This window comes from Branchiostoma lanceolatum, chromosome 16 (assembly GCF_035083965.1).
Source record: "Branchiostoma lanceolatum isolate klBraLanc5 chromosome 16, klBraLanc5.hap2, whole genome shotgun sequence".
NCBI classification, from domain to species: domain Eukaryota; kingdom Metazoa; phylum Chordata; class Leptocardii; order Amphioxiformes; family Branchiostomatidae; genus Branchiostoma; species Branchiostoma lanceolatum.
The window spans coordinates 14,731,251-14,748,455 of record NC_089737.1 but is presented as its reverse complement, the minus strand read 5'-3'; the positions used below and the strand labels follow the sequence as shown (position 1 = coordinate 14,748,455).

The 17,205-nt window shown below is 42.9% G+C and overlaps 1 protein-coding gene across 1 annotated transcript; it reads left to right on the top strand.

Annotated features, from left to right (window-relative positions):
• The first annotated feature begins 413 nt into the window (after nucleotides 1-413).
• On the top strand, nucleotides 414-16,411 carry LOC136421816 (insulin-like peptide). Its single transcript, XM_066409381.1, has 3 exons — nucleotides 414-580; nucleotides 8,777-8,936; nucleotides 15,131-16,411. The coding sequence occupies exons 2-3, from the start codon at nucleotides 8,783-8,785 to the stop codon at nucleotides 15,400-15,402; spliced, it is 426 nt and encodes a 141-aa protein (XP_066265478.1). The 5' UTR covers nucleotides 414-580; nucleotides 8,777-8,782; the 3' UTR covers nucleotides 15,403-16,411.
• Nucleotides 16,412-17,205: the final 794 nt, after the last annotated feature.

Below are 17,205 nucleotides of genomic sequence, written 5' to 3'. Positions count from 1 at the left end.
TAAAATTATTACGGCTTTTTTTTGGTTTAGGAATTTTTCAAATATACATTGTACAATGCAGGTCAAACAAAATCAAAGCAGAGGACTGATTCCGGCTGGTTTTGACTTGTTCTAGGCGTTTTTGTCGGGCTTTCTACGTTGTCATGTCGTCTCACCAAACGTAACCACTCCTCTGCTTGGAGAGTACAGCTTAAGGGCCACGGAGGAGCCCGGTATAGAGACTACCATATCGGTGACCTCGTCTGAACCCATCCGCGGTCCCCGTACGGTCTGTACTTTGCTCGGGAACTTGTTTACAAGAAAAACCCTAAAGACCTGTTTCCTTCAATCAGGACCAAAAGTCGGACGACATCCCGCGCTCCCATTGGCTGGCGATCGGTATCACCACACGTGACGTCAGCGTGACGTCAGCGGCAGACAGGTATAAGGTAGGAGACCCCGCCTGGGAGCGTCCTCTCTCTCACGGCAACGCGCGCTTCGGTTTGGCGGCGTCTGAGGAGAGCTTCGCCCGAGACAACCCCGACAGCGTCCCGGTCCCCTGGGTGATCATCTTACGGACTCGTTCGGCTGAGATCAGAAGGTACGAGCGAGCCTGTTTTTCCTACCGCAAACCCACTATGACGATAAGCCCCCATTGATTATTAGCTCCATATGTGGAAAAGAATTTGGTTTTCTTTAAACTTCATGATACTTTTTTCACGGAAGGTAGCTTCAAGTCCTGTATATTTTTCTCATTCGTTCTCTGCGGCTTTGAACTACTTGTAGCTTTCATGCAGAATCATAGATGAGTCAAATGCGTTTCTGTCGATATTTATTTATTATCTTAGAGTTCACTGCGTTAACTTGATGCCCGTGGGCTACAAATGCAGGTCAAGGTAAAATGAGGAGGCTGCATGGAATAAAATGTATGGTGCTAGTTGTGTCACATGAAGAAAGTATATACCATTTATCAATTTGTTGAGTTTGACTGATTGCTTAAAAGCCGTGAAAAACGAAATGTATAGTTATCTTTCCCATTGATGAATCGGCTCTTGTTGCAACGTTGATTTTTAGGTTTGTAGTTTTAAGAGTGCGCAGCAGACGTTTTGTTAAAGAAAGACAGTATCTTTCCTGTACGCATGACGCAAACAAATTTCCCGTATTGTCGATATATTCTGAGCCTTGCACACATATACGCATGATGCAAGCTGTGGGCATGGGTCAGGGGCTCAGGGGCGGACCGAGGACTGGAGTGGGGTACGGAAATAGAGCGCAGAGAACTGCACATGGGGTTTACGAATAAGAACAGAATGAACAGAAGAACAGAATGGAATCGACTAGAACGGTATGGAATAGAACAACATAGAGCATGATAGAACAGAATAGAACACGACAGAAAAGACTAGAACAGAACAGAACAGGATATAATCGAATAGAACTAGTAGAAGAACAGAACAGAATAAAATAGAATACTAGAAAGGCCGTCATTTGCCCTTGAGCAAATACAGCATGTTTAGCCATACTCCTCCCCATGCAAGAAGTGGGTTGTCCCAAAATAACCCCTGGGCAAATCGAAATATTAACTGCATGTAGGAAGGCAACATTTGCGAGAGCATCATACTTTGCCAATCTCCCTCCCGATGCATAAATTGACTGTTCCAAAATCACCCGTGCAAAACAATTCTCTCTACAAGTTCTGCGAGACACCAATAGCTTTTTACTGCAATGGCTCGCGTGTTTACCCGCAACATGACCCCAGGTAACCTGAAAAGAACACATGTTCTTTGGCCAGCAGCAAATGGAACGCCCGGAACCTTAGATAGAACATGGATTCTAAGATAGAACATGGAACGGGGACAGCACTTTTGACCCGTTTTTGGTCTGAAAATGGGTCCAAAAGTACTTAAAACGAAACATTTTGAAGTGATGTACACCAGAAATGTGATTGTAGTCTTGTAGGGACATGTTCAAGGCACCCTTGTAGCGAATTTCAGGTCATTTGCTTGTAATACCAGGGCACAGGAGCCAAAAATATAAAAATTGCCTAAAAATGCCCCAAAAAACCTCCATAAAAATGATTTTAAGGCCTGTTTCAAAGCAATTTTAAAATCACCTGAGGGTATTTGCCTTCTTTACCTCCTTGCCAAATTTCAGGTCGGTTGATTAAAAAATGGCGGAGTTGAATCGATTTGAAGATTTGGCAGGAGAAGAAGAAGAAGAAGAAGAACATGCACAAAAACAATATGTTGAGCCATACTAGGTATGGCTAAACATAAAAAGAGAATAGAATAGAGTAGAATAAACAGAACAAAATAGATAAAATAGAATAGAACAGAATAAAAGAGAGTAGAATATGATAGAATTAAGTGCGAAATCGAATTTGAAAACGTTCCAAGCATAGAGGAAAAACATCGGCACGATGAAACGACTGATGGAGGGAAAACATCGGCACGAACTTTTGACCTGAAGACGTTCGTTTGTCTGAGTTCCAGTCTGGTGGAATTCTGTTTCCAACTTCTTGAAATGTTTTCCGATCCTGAGACGTCTCAAACCACCTTCGCGACTTCCCAACATTCCTACAAGTGTCCGCCCGGCCAGCGGATGACTTGAGATGATGGCTTCTGGCGTGACCTCCTTCGGCGTAAACTCGGAACGTTTTGTTTTGGCAACAACATTATTGGCTTAGGTATTTGCGTGTAACGTTAATTTCTTCGGCGTCTCTAAATGCAGCTTTGATGTTACATATTTCCTGCATATAAAAGTTGAAAATTAACATGAAAGGCGAGCAGTAGTTGCTATCTTCTTAGCCGTTCTATGCGGCATGCAAATTCATACAAGTGCTCGAACCTACAACACAATAACGCATGCTCTGAAAAGAAATGTGTGCTCCTTGTCGTATTTTGAACCAGAGGAATCGAACTGCCGTGTATTTTTCTCACGCGCCAGTGACCGGGCGTTTATGTCTCCCGCCATACAAGAAATGGCTAGACTTGACTTGAAACGTCTTGAAAGAACGTTCTGGAAAGCCTCCAAGACATGAGACATCTAAGAGTGTTTTCACAACATTCTTGTCTTGCCGACAAAGTAAACACCCGCAGGGAATAAATAGAACACTTCTCAACTTTATCTTCTCAAATGTTACGAAACTCTCGACCCTTGTCTTAGAGGAGGCTATTTTTAGAAATAAATAGAACACCTCTCAACCTTATCGTCAAATATGTTACGAAACTCTCGACCCTTGTCTTAAAGGAGGCTATTTTTAGGAATGAATAGAACACACACTTCTCAACGTAATCTTCCAATTTGTTACGAAACTCTCGACCCTTGTCTAAAACGAGGCTATTTTAAGGAATAAATAGAACACCTCTCAATCTCATCTTTCAATATGTTACAAAACTCGCGACCCGTGTCTGAGACGAGGCTAATTTTAGGTCTCTAATGATCACTCATACGCTTGAAGCAGATAACATACTGATTCCGATAGCACGGTCTCTCATTTTCTAACCGCCTCAAGCATTCGGCCTGCTTACAGTTAAGGTCTAAACTTTACTCTACAACCTTTATCAAAGAGAATCGTAACGTAAACAAGGTTAAGGCGGCCCTCTTGACTGGTATCTACGCGGTTTTCGTCTCAACTTGCAGATCTAGATCTTTCAACTCAAGGTTTAAACTTAAGAGTTTCAACTTTACCAACCAGTTGGAAGTCTTACGTGCCGTAGTAGACATGCCTTCTTCACTGGTATCTACGCGGTTTTCGTCTCAAGTTGTAGATCTAGATCTTTCAACTCAAGGTTTAAACTTAAGAGTTTCAACTTTACCAACCAGCTGGAAGTCTTACGTGCCGTAGTAGACATGCCTTCTTCACTGGTATCTACGCGGTTTTCGTCTCAAGTTGTAGATCTAGATATTTCAACTCAAGGTTTAAACTTTAATAAGAGTTTCAACTTTACCAACCAGCTGGAAGTCTTACGTGGTGAGACGTACCTTCCCGACGCGATTTTCGTTTCAAGTTCTTGATCTAGATCTTTCGATTTCAAGGTTTAAACTTAAGAGTTTTCAACTTAATCAACCAGCCGAAAGCCTTACGTGCACATGGGCAATTCTTGCCCCTTGGGGAATACCTACCCGGGTTTGGTTTTGCCACTTGAGTCGTTCACATCTTTTCCGTCTTAAGTTGTGGGTCTGCCAACATACTTGGAGCTTTTCTTTAAGCTTTATCAACCGGAAACATTTTGTATACAAGGTTTTAGATTTACTTCTTACGTCTGTGCCTTGGTGGTCAGGGACTTTTAAAAGACACTTGTGCTTCTGCCAAAAGTTAAGGTTTAAACTTAAAGGTTTAACTTTTATCAGCCGGAAACATTACGTAAGCATGGGGTATTCTTTTTCCTTGAGTGAAATCTACACTTTTCTTGCCTTGGTAGTTAGGACGACTTTAGGTTCTCTCATCTAGACATCTTTATCGACTCAAGTTGTATACGTAGGTCTAAATCTGCCACATGTCAATGTTTAAATTTTATGTTTAAATTCTATCAGTTGGATGCATGGTTATTTTGTCCCCCTAAGTCATGATTTATCTAAGTCGTGTAGGGGTACAGCATTGATGGCATGTCTGAGGATTCGAACCAGGGACTTCTGGGCTCTGGGCCAAACATCCTAACCGTTACGTTACCACGACGCCAACGTAAGGCTTAAACCTAAAGCTCTGACGTCTCAACCGGAACTGTTACGTTTTCTCATCCGAATACCGACTCAAGTTGTATACGTATGCCTGCCAAAAGCCAATGCTTAAAGCTTTAAGTTGCGTGTTTTTTTTTTTTTTTAAGCTGGAAACATATTTATACTTTCCTAGATCTGCTCCCTGATATCAATCATCTTTATCAACTCAAGTTGTATACGTAGGTCTAAATCTGCCACCTCAAGGTTCAAGTTTAGGTTTTTACTTTATCAGCCGGAACTGTTACGTACACAAGGGTCCTTCTCAACCCCTTGAGTCACATCTCCCTCGGGCCCTGGATCGTGGTGGTTTGGGACCACTTCAAGGAGGTTGAGATAAGACGTTCCCTCGAAGACGTTGACCTTAAGACAGGAATGTGGCCGGTCTTGTGTTGTGCCGCCGCAGGTTGTAGCCTGGGAAGCAGGCTCTTCGCCGGGTATTTTAACGTTTCGTGTTTAAAGTCGGGTCACGACATTTCGTTCTGCCAGTGTAGTAGATAAAAGGAAAGGAGCTATAAGAACGATGTAGTCGTTTTGAAAATACATGAATGGAAGACATCGGCAATGACAATGTCTCAATAGATATGTATGACAAATATGTAGATCACGCATCTGTGTGGTCATGTGAACTGTGACAGACATAGGGACAGCAGTATGGGGTCGTGTGGCGCAACGGTAGCGTGTTCCGCTCAGAACCAAGTGGTCCCGGGTTCGAATCCTGCCGTGTCACCGATCTTGTGCCCTTAGGAAAGGCACTTTACACGACTTTCCCAACATGCCAGAGAATAGTCGTCATCAAGACCGTGGGCATTAAAGGCAAGAAAAAGGAAAAAAAAAATATGGAAAAGGAAGTATGATCCAGTTTCCAATATCATGAAAATCTGTACTATATATTCAGTTACACGTTTTGATGAGACGGTTTCCAAATACGGTGCCATGAAAGCTTTGAAAATTAGATTTTCAAGGAAAAAATTAAGAAGAAAAAAGTTTGGACGACCAGAAAAAAATATTTGTACACAGATAATAGGTTGCAACTAGATAAAATGAAACCTTCCTCCTAGACGTTTCAGACTCTTGATGGAGTGAACGTGAAGGAAAAGTTATCTTTAGAAAAAAAAAAAATTTGGGTTCACTAAATAACAGTTACTCAAGAAACTGTATATGACTTTGGAAACGGTCAGACGTTTCAAGTAGCATTCACTACTTTTCGTCAGTGACTCTGAGCAAGATTTGTCGAACAGCATGTTTTAACCATGTACGATGAATTCATATGCAAATAAAGAGAAGACAATTTTAGATAGTCCAATAGGGAAGCAAATTTTGGGTTGCTTTCCTACAACTCAGCAGCCAAGATCTAGAAGTCAGCCACATCCTTGAAACGGCTGCCAACAAGTACAGTGGGACAAGATAAATTCTCTAACAGGACCTTGGCTGGTCAATTCCCGAAAGGCAGACAACCGTGCGACAAGATGGTAAATTACAAATCTACAACTTTCCCAAAGTTGCGTAATTTTTCCTCAAAAGTCAGTCTCTGAGTCAGTATTTGCCATACTGAGCTGAGATGTTGGCAAAGTAAAGGAACAAAACAGATTTTCTGACAAGACATTGGCTGACCACGTCTTGAAAACCAGACAAACGTTTAACACAGTGACGTAAATCACTCGTGTTCTTCTTTCGGTTCTAATGTCTTCAAGACGTTCGACAAGTAAAGAACAAAACAGATTTACTGACAAGACATTGGCTGGCCTTGAGAACTAGTCATCCGGCATAAATCACAGACTTGCACGTGTTCTCAATTCTGTTGTTCTGCCTCTTCAAAGAAAGTCGGTCCTTACTTTCCAAGACGTTTGAAGAAAAGAACAAGACAGATTTTCTGACAAGACATTGGCTGGCCACATCTTGAGAACCAGACAACCTTGTCACAATGGCGTAAATCACCCGTGTTCTTCTTTCTGTTGTAAAGTCTTCAAGAAAGTCGGTCCTTACTTTCCAAGACGATCGACAAGTAAAGAACAAGACAGATTTCCTGACAAGTCACGTCTTGAAAACTAGACAACCGTTCGACACAACGACATGAATCACAAACTTGTATGTGTTCTCCATTCTGTTGTGCTGCTTTTTGAAGGAAGTCGGTCCTTGCCTTTCAAGACGTTCGCCAAGTGAATTCGAAGAACAAGACAGGTTTTCTGGCCAGACTCTTGGCAGCTCAACTCTTAGGAATCAGACATCGCAACAATAAGACGGTAAATCACGATCATAGCCTTGCCCCAAGCTTACGCAAGAGCAATAAAGTGTTTTTGTTTCGACAGGTCCGACGGTAAACACGCCACGATATATGAGCAAGCCAAGTTGCAGTTTCAAATAACACCATAGCATGTCCAGGACGAAAGATATAAAACCGGGAAGTTCTGATGCAGAATCAAGAAAAGCCACCAGGGGGTCCAAAATCGACATTGACCTTTGTCGTCCCAACACCTACCCACATACTAAATATCATTACAATCCATCCAGACCTTCTTTATAAGTTATGCTGACGATAAATATCAGGAAGCACAAGCACACACACCCACACACACATACAGACAGACAGACAAACACACATACATACACACACAGACATATATACCAATAAACAATATTTTCATTTTCATGGATGTAATAACATCTGCATCTTCATTTTAGATTAAAAAACGACCTTCAAAATAATGAACAGTTGTTGTTGCTTCTGTTGCACGTTATCTGCTTCATTTCTCTCTTGTCAAAGTCGGCCTTACCCTTTCAAGACGTCTTACCCTAGTCAAGACGCTCGCCAAGAGAAGAAGAAGACAGATTTTCCGCCGGGACCTTGGCTGGGAGCGTCTTCAGACCCAGACAGCCAAGCGACCCGCCGTCAATCATGACCTACCCGCACTAGACCGTGGCAAACTAGCTGACTGTTCAATCAAGCAGCCGGCCAGGTTTCGGCCCCCCGGCTTCTTTTATCTCCTCTCTATTTCTGCCAAGGGTAAACGAGAAGCATCTGAGGGGAGGTTTGAAGCTCCCGCAGCGGACACAGCGCTGATAGCGCTTATCTAGTCCTAGCCTCTATCAGGCCTTCCTTGGGATCAATGACACTAGTAGTTAGAAAAACAAGAGCTATCATGTTGTATCACTGTAAATGCATACTAAATATCATATAGTTTGATATACTCCTCAGTCGGGGTTACTAAGGTGACTCGGAGATATCGAAACCGACAGTTCTGCTGCAGTACCACAAAAAGCCACTGGGGCCCAACATCTAATCATTTTAGGTCTTATCAAGACCTATCTGCATTCCAAATATCAAGACAATCCATGTAAGCCTTCTCGAGTTATCGTGTTGACACAAACTTGTAAGTGAACTCAAGATCTCTGAAGGTTCGGGATGACGTTCGTGATATAAAGCTGTGATAATGACGAAGTACAAAGTATCAAAATAGTAACTTACAGTCTTACTGTTATGTTAATCTTCTCGGAGAGAAAACATTTTATTATTGCTACGTTTCTTCTTCTTCCTCCTCTTCTAATTTCGTTTGAAGCAAATAATTGAAATGACCTGGACCAAACGGCTGTCACCATGGTTACTGGTAATGTAGCAGACACCCTGTGGTGTTCTATTACATAATGTTGCAAAGTAACATGACAGATCTGGAGGGGCTGGTCACCATATATAGGAATGTTTTTGAATAAGAATACACAGAGCCGTAGTTTGTTAGGCTGGACCATGTGAACTTAAACATTATTCTATTGCAGGCAAATGTTGCCTCTCTAGTTCCAACTTTCGCTAAAAGGGAGAGAACCATTCCGACGGCCTTCTTCAGAATGACTGACCCAATGTCTTTGGTCACGTGACCTCATGAGCACGTGATTTCGGTTACTGGCTAAAGTTGGCTAAAAGTGCCGTCGAAAAAAATTGTCAATGAACAGCTTATCGATAGACAAATAGATAGATAGATAGATAGATAGATAGATAGATAGATAGATAGATAGATGGATAGATCAATTGGTTGATTGACAGATCGATTGAATGAATGATCGATCCCTATACACCTCTGTGTTGCAGACAACCATGAGCCCGTCAGGAGTTCTGTTGATGACGTGTCTGTTGATGATTGGTGCGGCGACTCCCGCCAGATCTGCGTACCTCTGCGGCTCCACGCTGTTCGACGTGCTGAGCTGGGTCTGCGAGGAGCGGGGCTACACGGCGCCGGACAAAAACCCTGGTCAGATATAGCCTCCTTCGCAGACTTCCTATAACGGCGGCGTATATATATTGGGAGGGGGGGCAAGGTTCTCTAATGCCGGCAAGGGAGTTGTGTAGCCGAGGGACGACCACGAAACGGCGGTCGTCCCTCGGCTACACAACTCCCTTGGCTACACAACTCCCTTACCGGAATAAGAGAACCTTGCCCCCCCCCTCCCAATATATATACGCCGCCGTTATAGGAAGTCTGCGAAGGAGGCTAGGTGAGATATTCATCTACATAACACTGGTTGATCCGGGGCCCGAAGCCACACATTTCCCCGGTGGACTGCACGATTAGCTCACGGCGTCTATTTGTTATCGTGCCCCGCGTTGATTGTAATTCCTAGTTATGATAAATCGGGGTCCCGGCTGGGCCCCCATAATAGCCCGGCAGCCGCAGGGTGTCCCACACGCCCGAAAGTGCAAAATAACAGCCCGACAAAAACACGTCAAAAACCACGTCAAAAACCAGCCGGACCCATTCCTCTGCTTAGAGAGTGTCAGTAACATGCTTCACTTCAGCCGAGATGACTGTTTTACCTAGTGGAGCTTAAACCTTACATCTACTTGGAGACCAGTAGCCCGGTACGTTGTCCGAAGCTTTAAAGAGAAGAGTAGGGCCTGTAGGGGTGACCAACATTAGTAGCGCCAGACATCTGCTTGGAGACTAGTATCCTCGGTACGTTGTCCAAAGCAGGTGTTACGCATGACGGGTGTGACGGGAGGCACGCAGATATCAGGCGGCACGCGCCAGCGCCCGGCCCCGCCGACTGGCCCGCCCCGTCTCGGCGCAACATCAGTGGCGCCAAACATCTGCTTGGAGACTAGTATCCCCGGTACGTTGTCCAAAGCAGGTGGTACGCATGACGGGTGTGACGGGAGGCACGCAAATATCAGGCGGCACGCGCCAGCGCCCGGCCCCGCCGACTGGCCCGCCCCGTCTCGGTGCCAAATTAGCCCCAGATGCGGACGCCGCCGGACGCTACGTGACTCTTCAGCAGCCTCGGTCGCAGGCACTTCGATGGATGATTGGATGGGCTCACAGCTCTGGAAACTCTTAATCATTTATTCATTCATTTAAACTCAGCCGAGGATATCTGTTTAACTTTTACCTTGTTGGGCCTAAAACGGACGTTCCGTACGTGACTCATATTAAGAGCTCGCAGGCTGTACAGTGGCTATTCTAATATACTCTTTAGCTCCATAAACTCTTCGTGTAGAATTCGTAGCCAATGATTTTGTTGTACCTGGTTGTAACAAAAGCTCGTTTGCAGCCTGGTTTTGTCAGGCTACTGTAGCAAGAAAGCCCTCACAGCACCCTCCGCGGAGTCCGGTGTCGAGGCTGATTAACCTGCCTCTATAGCTCCCCTCTTGTCTTGGCGGCGTCGGAATAACAGGAAACACTTGAGAGGCCGCCCGAGACGTCAACATGTTTTTCTCGATATGATCTGCTGACGAAAACAGAGGTGGAAACGGCGGTAAAGGTTACACCCCCATTAACACTAATCCGCCGGGTTACACAAAACAGCCACTTTAAAAAACAGTGTGTTTGAGAGACCTCTAGTGCAGCACCCCAAGGTATGCACAGTTTAGATATACGGGTGTGCATTGTACTGGGGACGTATTATTATTCAATTACAGTTTGTGTTACTTTTGTTATCTTATGGATCTAAGTTTGAATGTGTGGATTTGCCCCCCAGGGCACATTGAAAAACGCCATCACAGGCGATATGTTACCCCTGGATAAATAAAAATAAAGAAACAAACAAACGTTGGGTTGGAGATCTGTTTGGACGTGTCTTTTCAGGGTGGACACGGTGGTAAAGCTTACTACAGTCATTCTCCACTTTTATTCTGAAAATCTTATCAAATTTAAAGTGCGATCTATAGCTCTTAATAATGTGATTATATATTTCTTGAACGCCACTAAGTAACGTTATAACAGAGATCAAAGATAACGAAATGACAGTTATTCAAGCAACTGGATAAAATTCCGAAACAGTCAGACGTTTCAGACAGCATCCGCCGTCTTTCGTCATCCAGTTGCTTAATATTGTCATTTGGCGTATCTTATTACCTGGATGTCTAGTCTTCATTGACGTATCAAAGATAGTGTATACAGTTTACTGTGGGAAAACCTTGAAGCAGTAAAGCCTTTTGATGGCTGGAAAGTAGCAATATTTGACCACAGACGGATCTAGTAATTAGTCGGGCTCCGAGAAAGTGGCACAGAGGTCAGACCTAATGTCAACATTAGTGGAGCCCCCCCCCCCCTCAACATATCTACTGAAAATTCCTTCCAGACCATATGATGATTATCATCTACGCTATTTTGCTGAATTTGATAGGCAAGGGGAACCCCTCAATGAAAATATGCAGTCGAATCTGTACTTCTAGAGACCACCTCTACCTGAAAACTACATGGCCATTACTAATGAGATTGAAGATGAACAACACTTTATCCTAGATTGTCCACGATATCATGATAAACGCTCAAAGCTGTTCAACCTTCTTTCCGCCTGCTCAACAGAATTTGATGTATTCCATTCTATAGATAAATTCAAATACATTCTAGAAGGAGACAACCCTTACTGTGTACAAATAGGTAAATATATCAAAAAATGTTTAGATCTTAGAACTAGTAGTGTAAGTGATAGGTGAAACTCGACATGTTGAAGTATTCATATGCTTGTTATATTTGTACTAAGGTGAATTATTTTGTATCCCATTGTTATTGTTTGCATGTTTAGTTGTAGAAGACCTTACGGAAGTCGCTGTACTTCTGTTGTGTCAATAAAGATTTCTGTATGATATAACTGTTACTTTACAGTCAAATATGTACAAGTGACCACCTCTACATATAGACCACATGGCCATTGATATATAGTCAAACCTGTACGGGTGAACACCTCTACATAAGGACCACATAGTCAATACAATCAAACCTTTACTAGTGACCACCTGTAAATAAGGACCACCTATCCATTGACATACATTGTACAGTCAAACATGTACTGTATGAGTAACCACCTCTGCATAACGACAGACGCTACAGACAGGTCTTACTAATCAATTTTAATCTTCGTCCTTCTTCGATATTTGCATATCGTGTTCGTATGACGTCTAACATCTTACTAAGTAATATAATTCCACCAGGGTACATGATGTATTCCACCACCCTGAAACAATATGTCCAAACAGATCTCAAACCCAACGTCCCCCAGTATAATGCACTCTTGTATATCTAAACTGTGCATACCTGGGGGGTGCTGCACTAGCTAGATATCTCTCAAACCCACTGTTTTTCAAAGTGGCGGATTTATGTAACCCGGTGGATTAATGTTAATGGAGGTTATTTACAAAATTGTGCACATCTGCTCACGCTGTAAAAGACCATAAAACGTTTAACGGTCCTTCTATCAGCAGCATTTGCCCTGCCAAGAATTCCAGCGATTCAAGTGATCACAACATGCCTATGTACAAGTCCGCACGTAGCCTGTAGTTAATCTCCAAGCAGATCCACACCGGGCGCGAAAATCGTAGTATAATAGAGAGGGTCCAATAGCCCAGGCTATTGGACCCTTTCTGGCTGACTGGACCTTCTCTGGCTAGCATACTACGATTTTCGCGCCCGGTGTGGATCTGCTTGGAGATTAGCCTGTAGTAGCCTGAAGGATCACGGGATATTAAAGATCATATAAAAGACTGAAAACATCGGAAGTCTGAAGCGTTGCCAACAGGTGTTACGTCAAAATGTCACTTAATTGGCAACCATAAGTTGCGTACACACGTAGGCTGTGTTCAGCGGCATTTGAAGATCATATGCAAGTCGGAAGTTTGAAGTGTCTGCCAACAACTATTACGTCAAAACGCACTGTGTAAATATCGATCACAACTTGCCCACACACTCTCACGTAGTTTGCTGTAAGTGACATTAAAGATCATCTAAAATGCTGTAGAAGTCTAAAGCGTTTGTCAACAAGTATAATGTCAAAATGCTACTTAATTGGAGACCACAACTTGCGCACGCACTCTTAGACACGTAGGCTTTGACAACGCTTGAAATTACACGTACACAAACAGCTACTCTCAAACAAACAGACTTTGGAAACGCTAGCTTGAAAGCATACACGTACACAAACAGCTACTCTCAAACTCACAGACTTTAAAACGTTTGAAACCGCACACGTACACATAACAGCCTGGATGACTCTCTCGCAAACACACGAACTTTGGAAACGCTTGGAATCATACATTCACGTATTTAGTAATTAGCCTGGAATTCAGTACTGTTACTAATACTGTTAAGCTTCTAACTGTCGGGTTAGTGAACGTTGGAAGCGGGCTATACAGCTAAAGCTAACAAGACTAGGAACTAGGCTACACGCGAGTACGCAATTACTAACATTCACACACGTAGAGTAAACGCTTGAAATCCTAGACGTACACAAAACAGTCCGACCACATGGCTGTATTTCAAGGAACATGGAGGAATGTGGAGTTCTCTGCTCCAGGTCTGGCTGTGGGGAGGGCAACCACGGTGGTCAAATTAGGCCTCAAAAGTCCCAGACTTTTTTTCGAATTCGAGTTATGTTCTATTACGCTCGATCAGACATGATTGACGTAAAATCGAACAGAACGCGTATTCTGTAGAAGGGCAACGCGACCAGTTAGAACACTCGGCTCCCTCTGATCTCTGATGTTCGAGCAAGAGGAGGTCGTTGACTTGGAGTAGTCTCTAAACTGGCGGGCATTATTTAGTCTGATAAAATCGCACTCATAGCGGTAAGCCATGTGATCTTTCTCCCTCCTTTTCCTTCCAACTCGAAGCGTAATGCTTGAATCGAAGCCTTTTCGATAACTGATTTTTCAATGACTTCGCTACTGCTCGCTTTTATACAGCCAAGCACACCGGGTCACTCCAACTCCTCTCGATAAGTGTGTTGGGTTCTTTTACGTAGTGAACGCCGGAAAGTTCCATATAGACAGAAAAGGAACAGAAACGTTTAATACCATCAGCTTTCACCGCAACATCTGCTTGGGGAGAAGCACACAGGGTTACCCCCACTCTTTTTGATAAGTGTGTTGGGTTCTTTTATGTGCAGAGGTTTGACTTGAACGCTGGAAAGTTACATATACATGTAAACAGAAAGGGAACAGATAGTTACTATTGCAACTATCTTGCACCCCAACATCTGCCTGGAGACTGTTTAAATAACCAGCCGTAATTATTGCGCAACCCTCAGGTCAACTCTGGGGCAGTTTGGGCGACCCTTACATGCATGCGCACTGACCCTGACCTTTCGATGTAGATAACATTATAGACACATGCAGTTTGTATGTACATGTATTTAGAACACTTTTATAACTTATAGCTCGTTATACTGTCCATGTCAAAATTCCATCGCAATGCCATGTCTTTGTCAGCAGGGCTAGCCCTTTATAACAGCAACAGGCTAGTTGGGCAGCCCTGGCTGTGTGTGCTGAACAGCTAAACCAATAAATAAAATGAAATAAAAACCCTCGGGTCGCCACTACTTGACCTGTCAGGTGAAACACCCCGTAATGGCGGCTATAAACGGATCCGTCTCTCTTCAGCGCAGACTCGTGTCTACTCTGTACGGGTTTATGGCTCACAGCGGATAAACAACGTCATTCCGCCATTTATACATCAACATAGGCTCATATATACATCAACATAGGCTTATATATATCTGACGATATACTCATATATCATATATTCAACGGCATAAACTCATATACATCTATGCATCAAGGTATAAAATAGAATAAAGTAAAGGAAAGTAAAGCAGTCATCCTCAATTGAGGTGAAGCATAATGCTTTTTCAAGTAGCTAGTGGTAGTGTAATTCGGCTTCGCCACGGCTCGCGTTTTTAGCCAAGCACACCCGGGCCACGATCACCCCTACTTTTCTCGATAAGTGTGTTGGGTTTAACTCATGAATATATCTCAAAATGTATTCAAATATAACGTTACATTAAGATATACTCAAGTGTACTCAAATATGGGCCATGCAAATTTTGACATCTCGGACTAAAACTTGTATAGTAACTTGAGCGGTTACTATAGCAAGCTGAAAGTTTGATTGTATTACAGATGTCACGTTAGTTGTGTTTTAGATACCAATTTCTTTGTTTCTTTGTCCTTTAGATGTGGACAACGTTGAGAACGAGGCTAGGATTCACCCTCGGTCCCCTCAATTTTCCCGCCGAGTTCAGAAACTCATCGACGACTGTTGCTTCAACGTCTGCGATTTCGACACCCTGGAGAGCTACTGCAATCCGTGGGCGGAAACACCCGAACCCAACCCGAACGGCGCCGAGGACGCAGCGGAAATTCCCGAGGAGGAGACGACGATCTCCAAGTTCGGGAGTGACCACGTGACCAGAGAACGAGATTCTCGCAATGGAGTCTTGTCATGACCTTGGTCGAGCGGTGCCCTTGGTTGTTCGGATGTCCATCACAGGAGACTGAAAACAACCGTCTGCATAGTATTAAAAACTCTATAAACATTAGGACAAAGTGTCCCGGCTGCTTTTAAAATGTTTTAAAAATATATCATACGTTCCAATCAGTGTTTGATAATTATACACTTCTGCTACTGATGTCACTCAAGTTCGAATATGATAACTTACATGTCATGCACCATTTTTTAAAAGTAAGAGCCGTTCGATTTTTTGCTCAGATTTTGCTACTGCTACCTTTATCCGATGAAGAACATTGTACTCTAAGAAAAAAACACCAAAAATTAAGACCCCCCCCTCAAAAAAAGCAGAGTATTCATAGTATGTGTGCTTGCAAAGTGTCGCCGTTTATGCTTGAAAAGTATATTCATCGCTTCCATACGTGGAACAAAAATGCATTTTAGCTATGAACTTTGAACTTTGAACCTTCAACCTTGTTTGAAATTTTATCTGTATTCCATGATCAAAAGAAAATCATGATTTCCCTTGACCTTCAATTTTCTGTGACTGAGTGTTAGAACATTTCCAACATGGCGACACAGGATTACGTCATAGTCACGTGACTGAAATCACCCAATAGGAAAGATTCGAAGTGTCGAACTTGGAGACGAATGTAACTATGGCAGAAGTCCAACATCAGAGCAAATACGAAAATACAAAAACATCGTGTTTTTATGACTATCGCTACGGTTTGGAAATTACAGTCCAAGTTTGCCTCAGAGCAAGGACGGTTATTTCGAATGTGGAAAAGACACAAAACATGACATGTACGACCTTTTTGTCTGACTTTTTCAGCATTCCATATATATATAACATGTATATTCAGGTACTCTTACACGTTGTGATAAATACAAAGGCTCAACGATATATAAACTGTGAAGCTTATCCGTAAGTTTTTCAACAGAGTGATTTCAAAATTGTTCTTCATGATCAGTGCTTCATACATAAGTTATACGCCACCAGCTTATCAAGTTTGTTGCTTCTGTTAATCGTCACCCAGTAGACCCCCGGTTACACACAGCCGAACATGGCTCACGACGACCAGCCAACCAAGGTTAGAAGCAAGTTTAAGAATCAAATTTGACTCCCAAACACACCCTGACCACTACTGACTTAATCCTAGCCACCTGCCAACCGATTCCAGATCTCCCCTCCACAGTGGAATGTTTTCAAATTTTCAAAACATTCGGCTCAGTGATCAGCCGAACATCAGCCAACCGCGCGTAACACCAGCCCAGTGCGTAGGAGGGCAAATTGTAAAGGTGCTTAGGCACATGTTTTGCCCTCCCTTTCACATTGTGAAGAACCTGAATAAAGGAATAAAGAAATAAAGTCGACTGCGCCGAACTAGCTACTCTCACAACAATGGTTGGGGAACGGTCGGGATGCCATGTTTGGCTATGTGTAACCGGGGCTTAAGATTTAAAATGTGTATGATTTCAACATTAGTTTATAATGTTAGTCACCGACGATGCTGCAATGTTATATGATAACTGCTTACAGGGCAGAAATACTGGCTAAATAAAGTAGGAAACCACAAGTTTGTCTCACGCGTCTGATTTTAGGTGTTATATTTTACTTCATAGATGGCAGAAACACTGGCTAAGTAAAGTAGGAATTTACAAAATGGTATGACGCTTTTGGATTTAGACTAAGTTTCATGTTGGTTACCCAGATAAGCTCGCAATTGATTAGGTAAAGTGTTGTCTGCTTATCTTTAGATCTTATTCACATACCCAAATCGTAGGCAAAGGCTGCGGA

What these genes read in the sequence shown, in the direction of transcription:
- LOC136421816 (XM_066409381.1), top strand. Translation starts at nt 8,783, where the DNA reads ATGAGCCCGTCAGGAGTTCTGTTGATGACGTGTCTGTTGATGATTGGT. An exon ending in GGCGCCGGACAAAAACCCTG is followed by an intron (nt 8,937 to 15,130) that starts GTCAGATATAGC and finishes TTTGTCCTTTAG; the next exon opens with ATGTGGACAACGTTGAGAAC.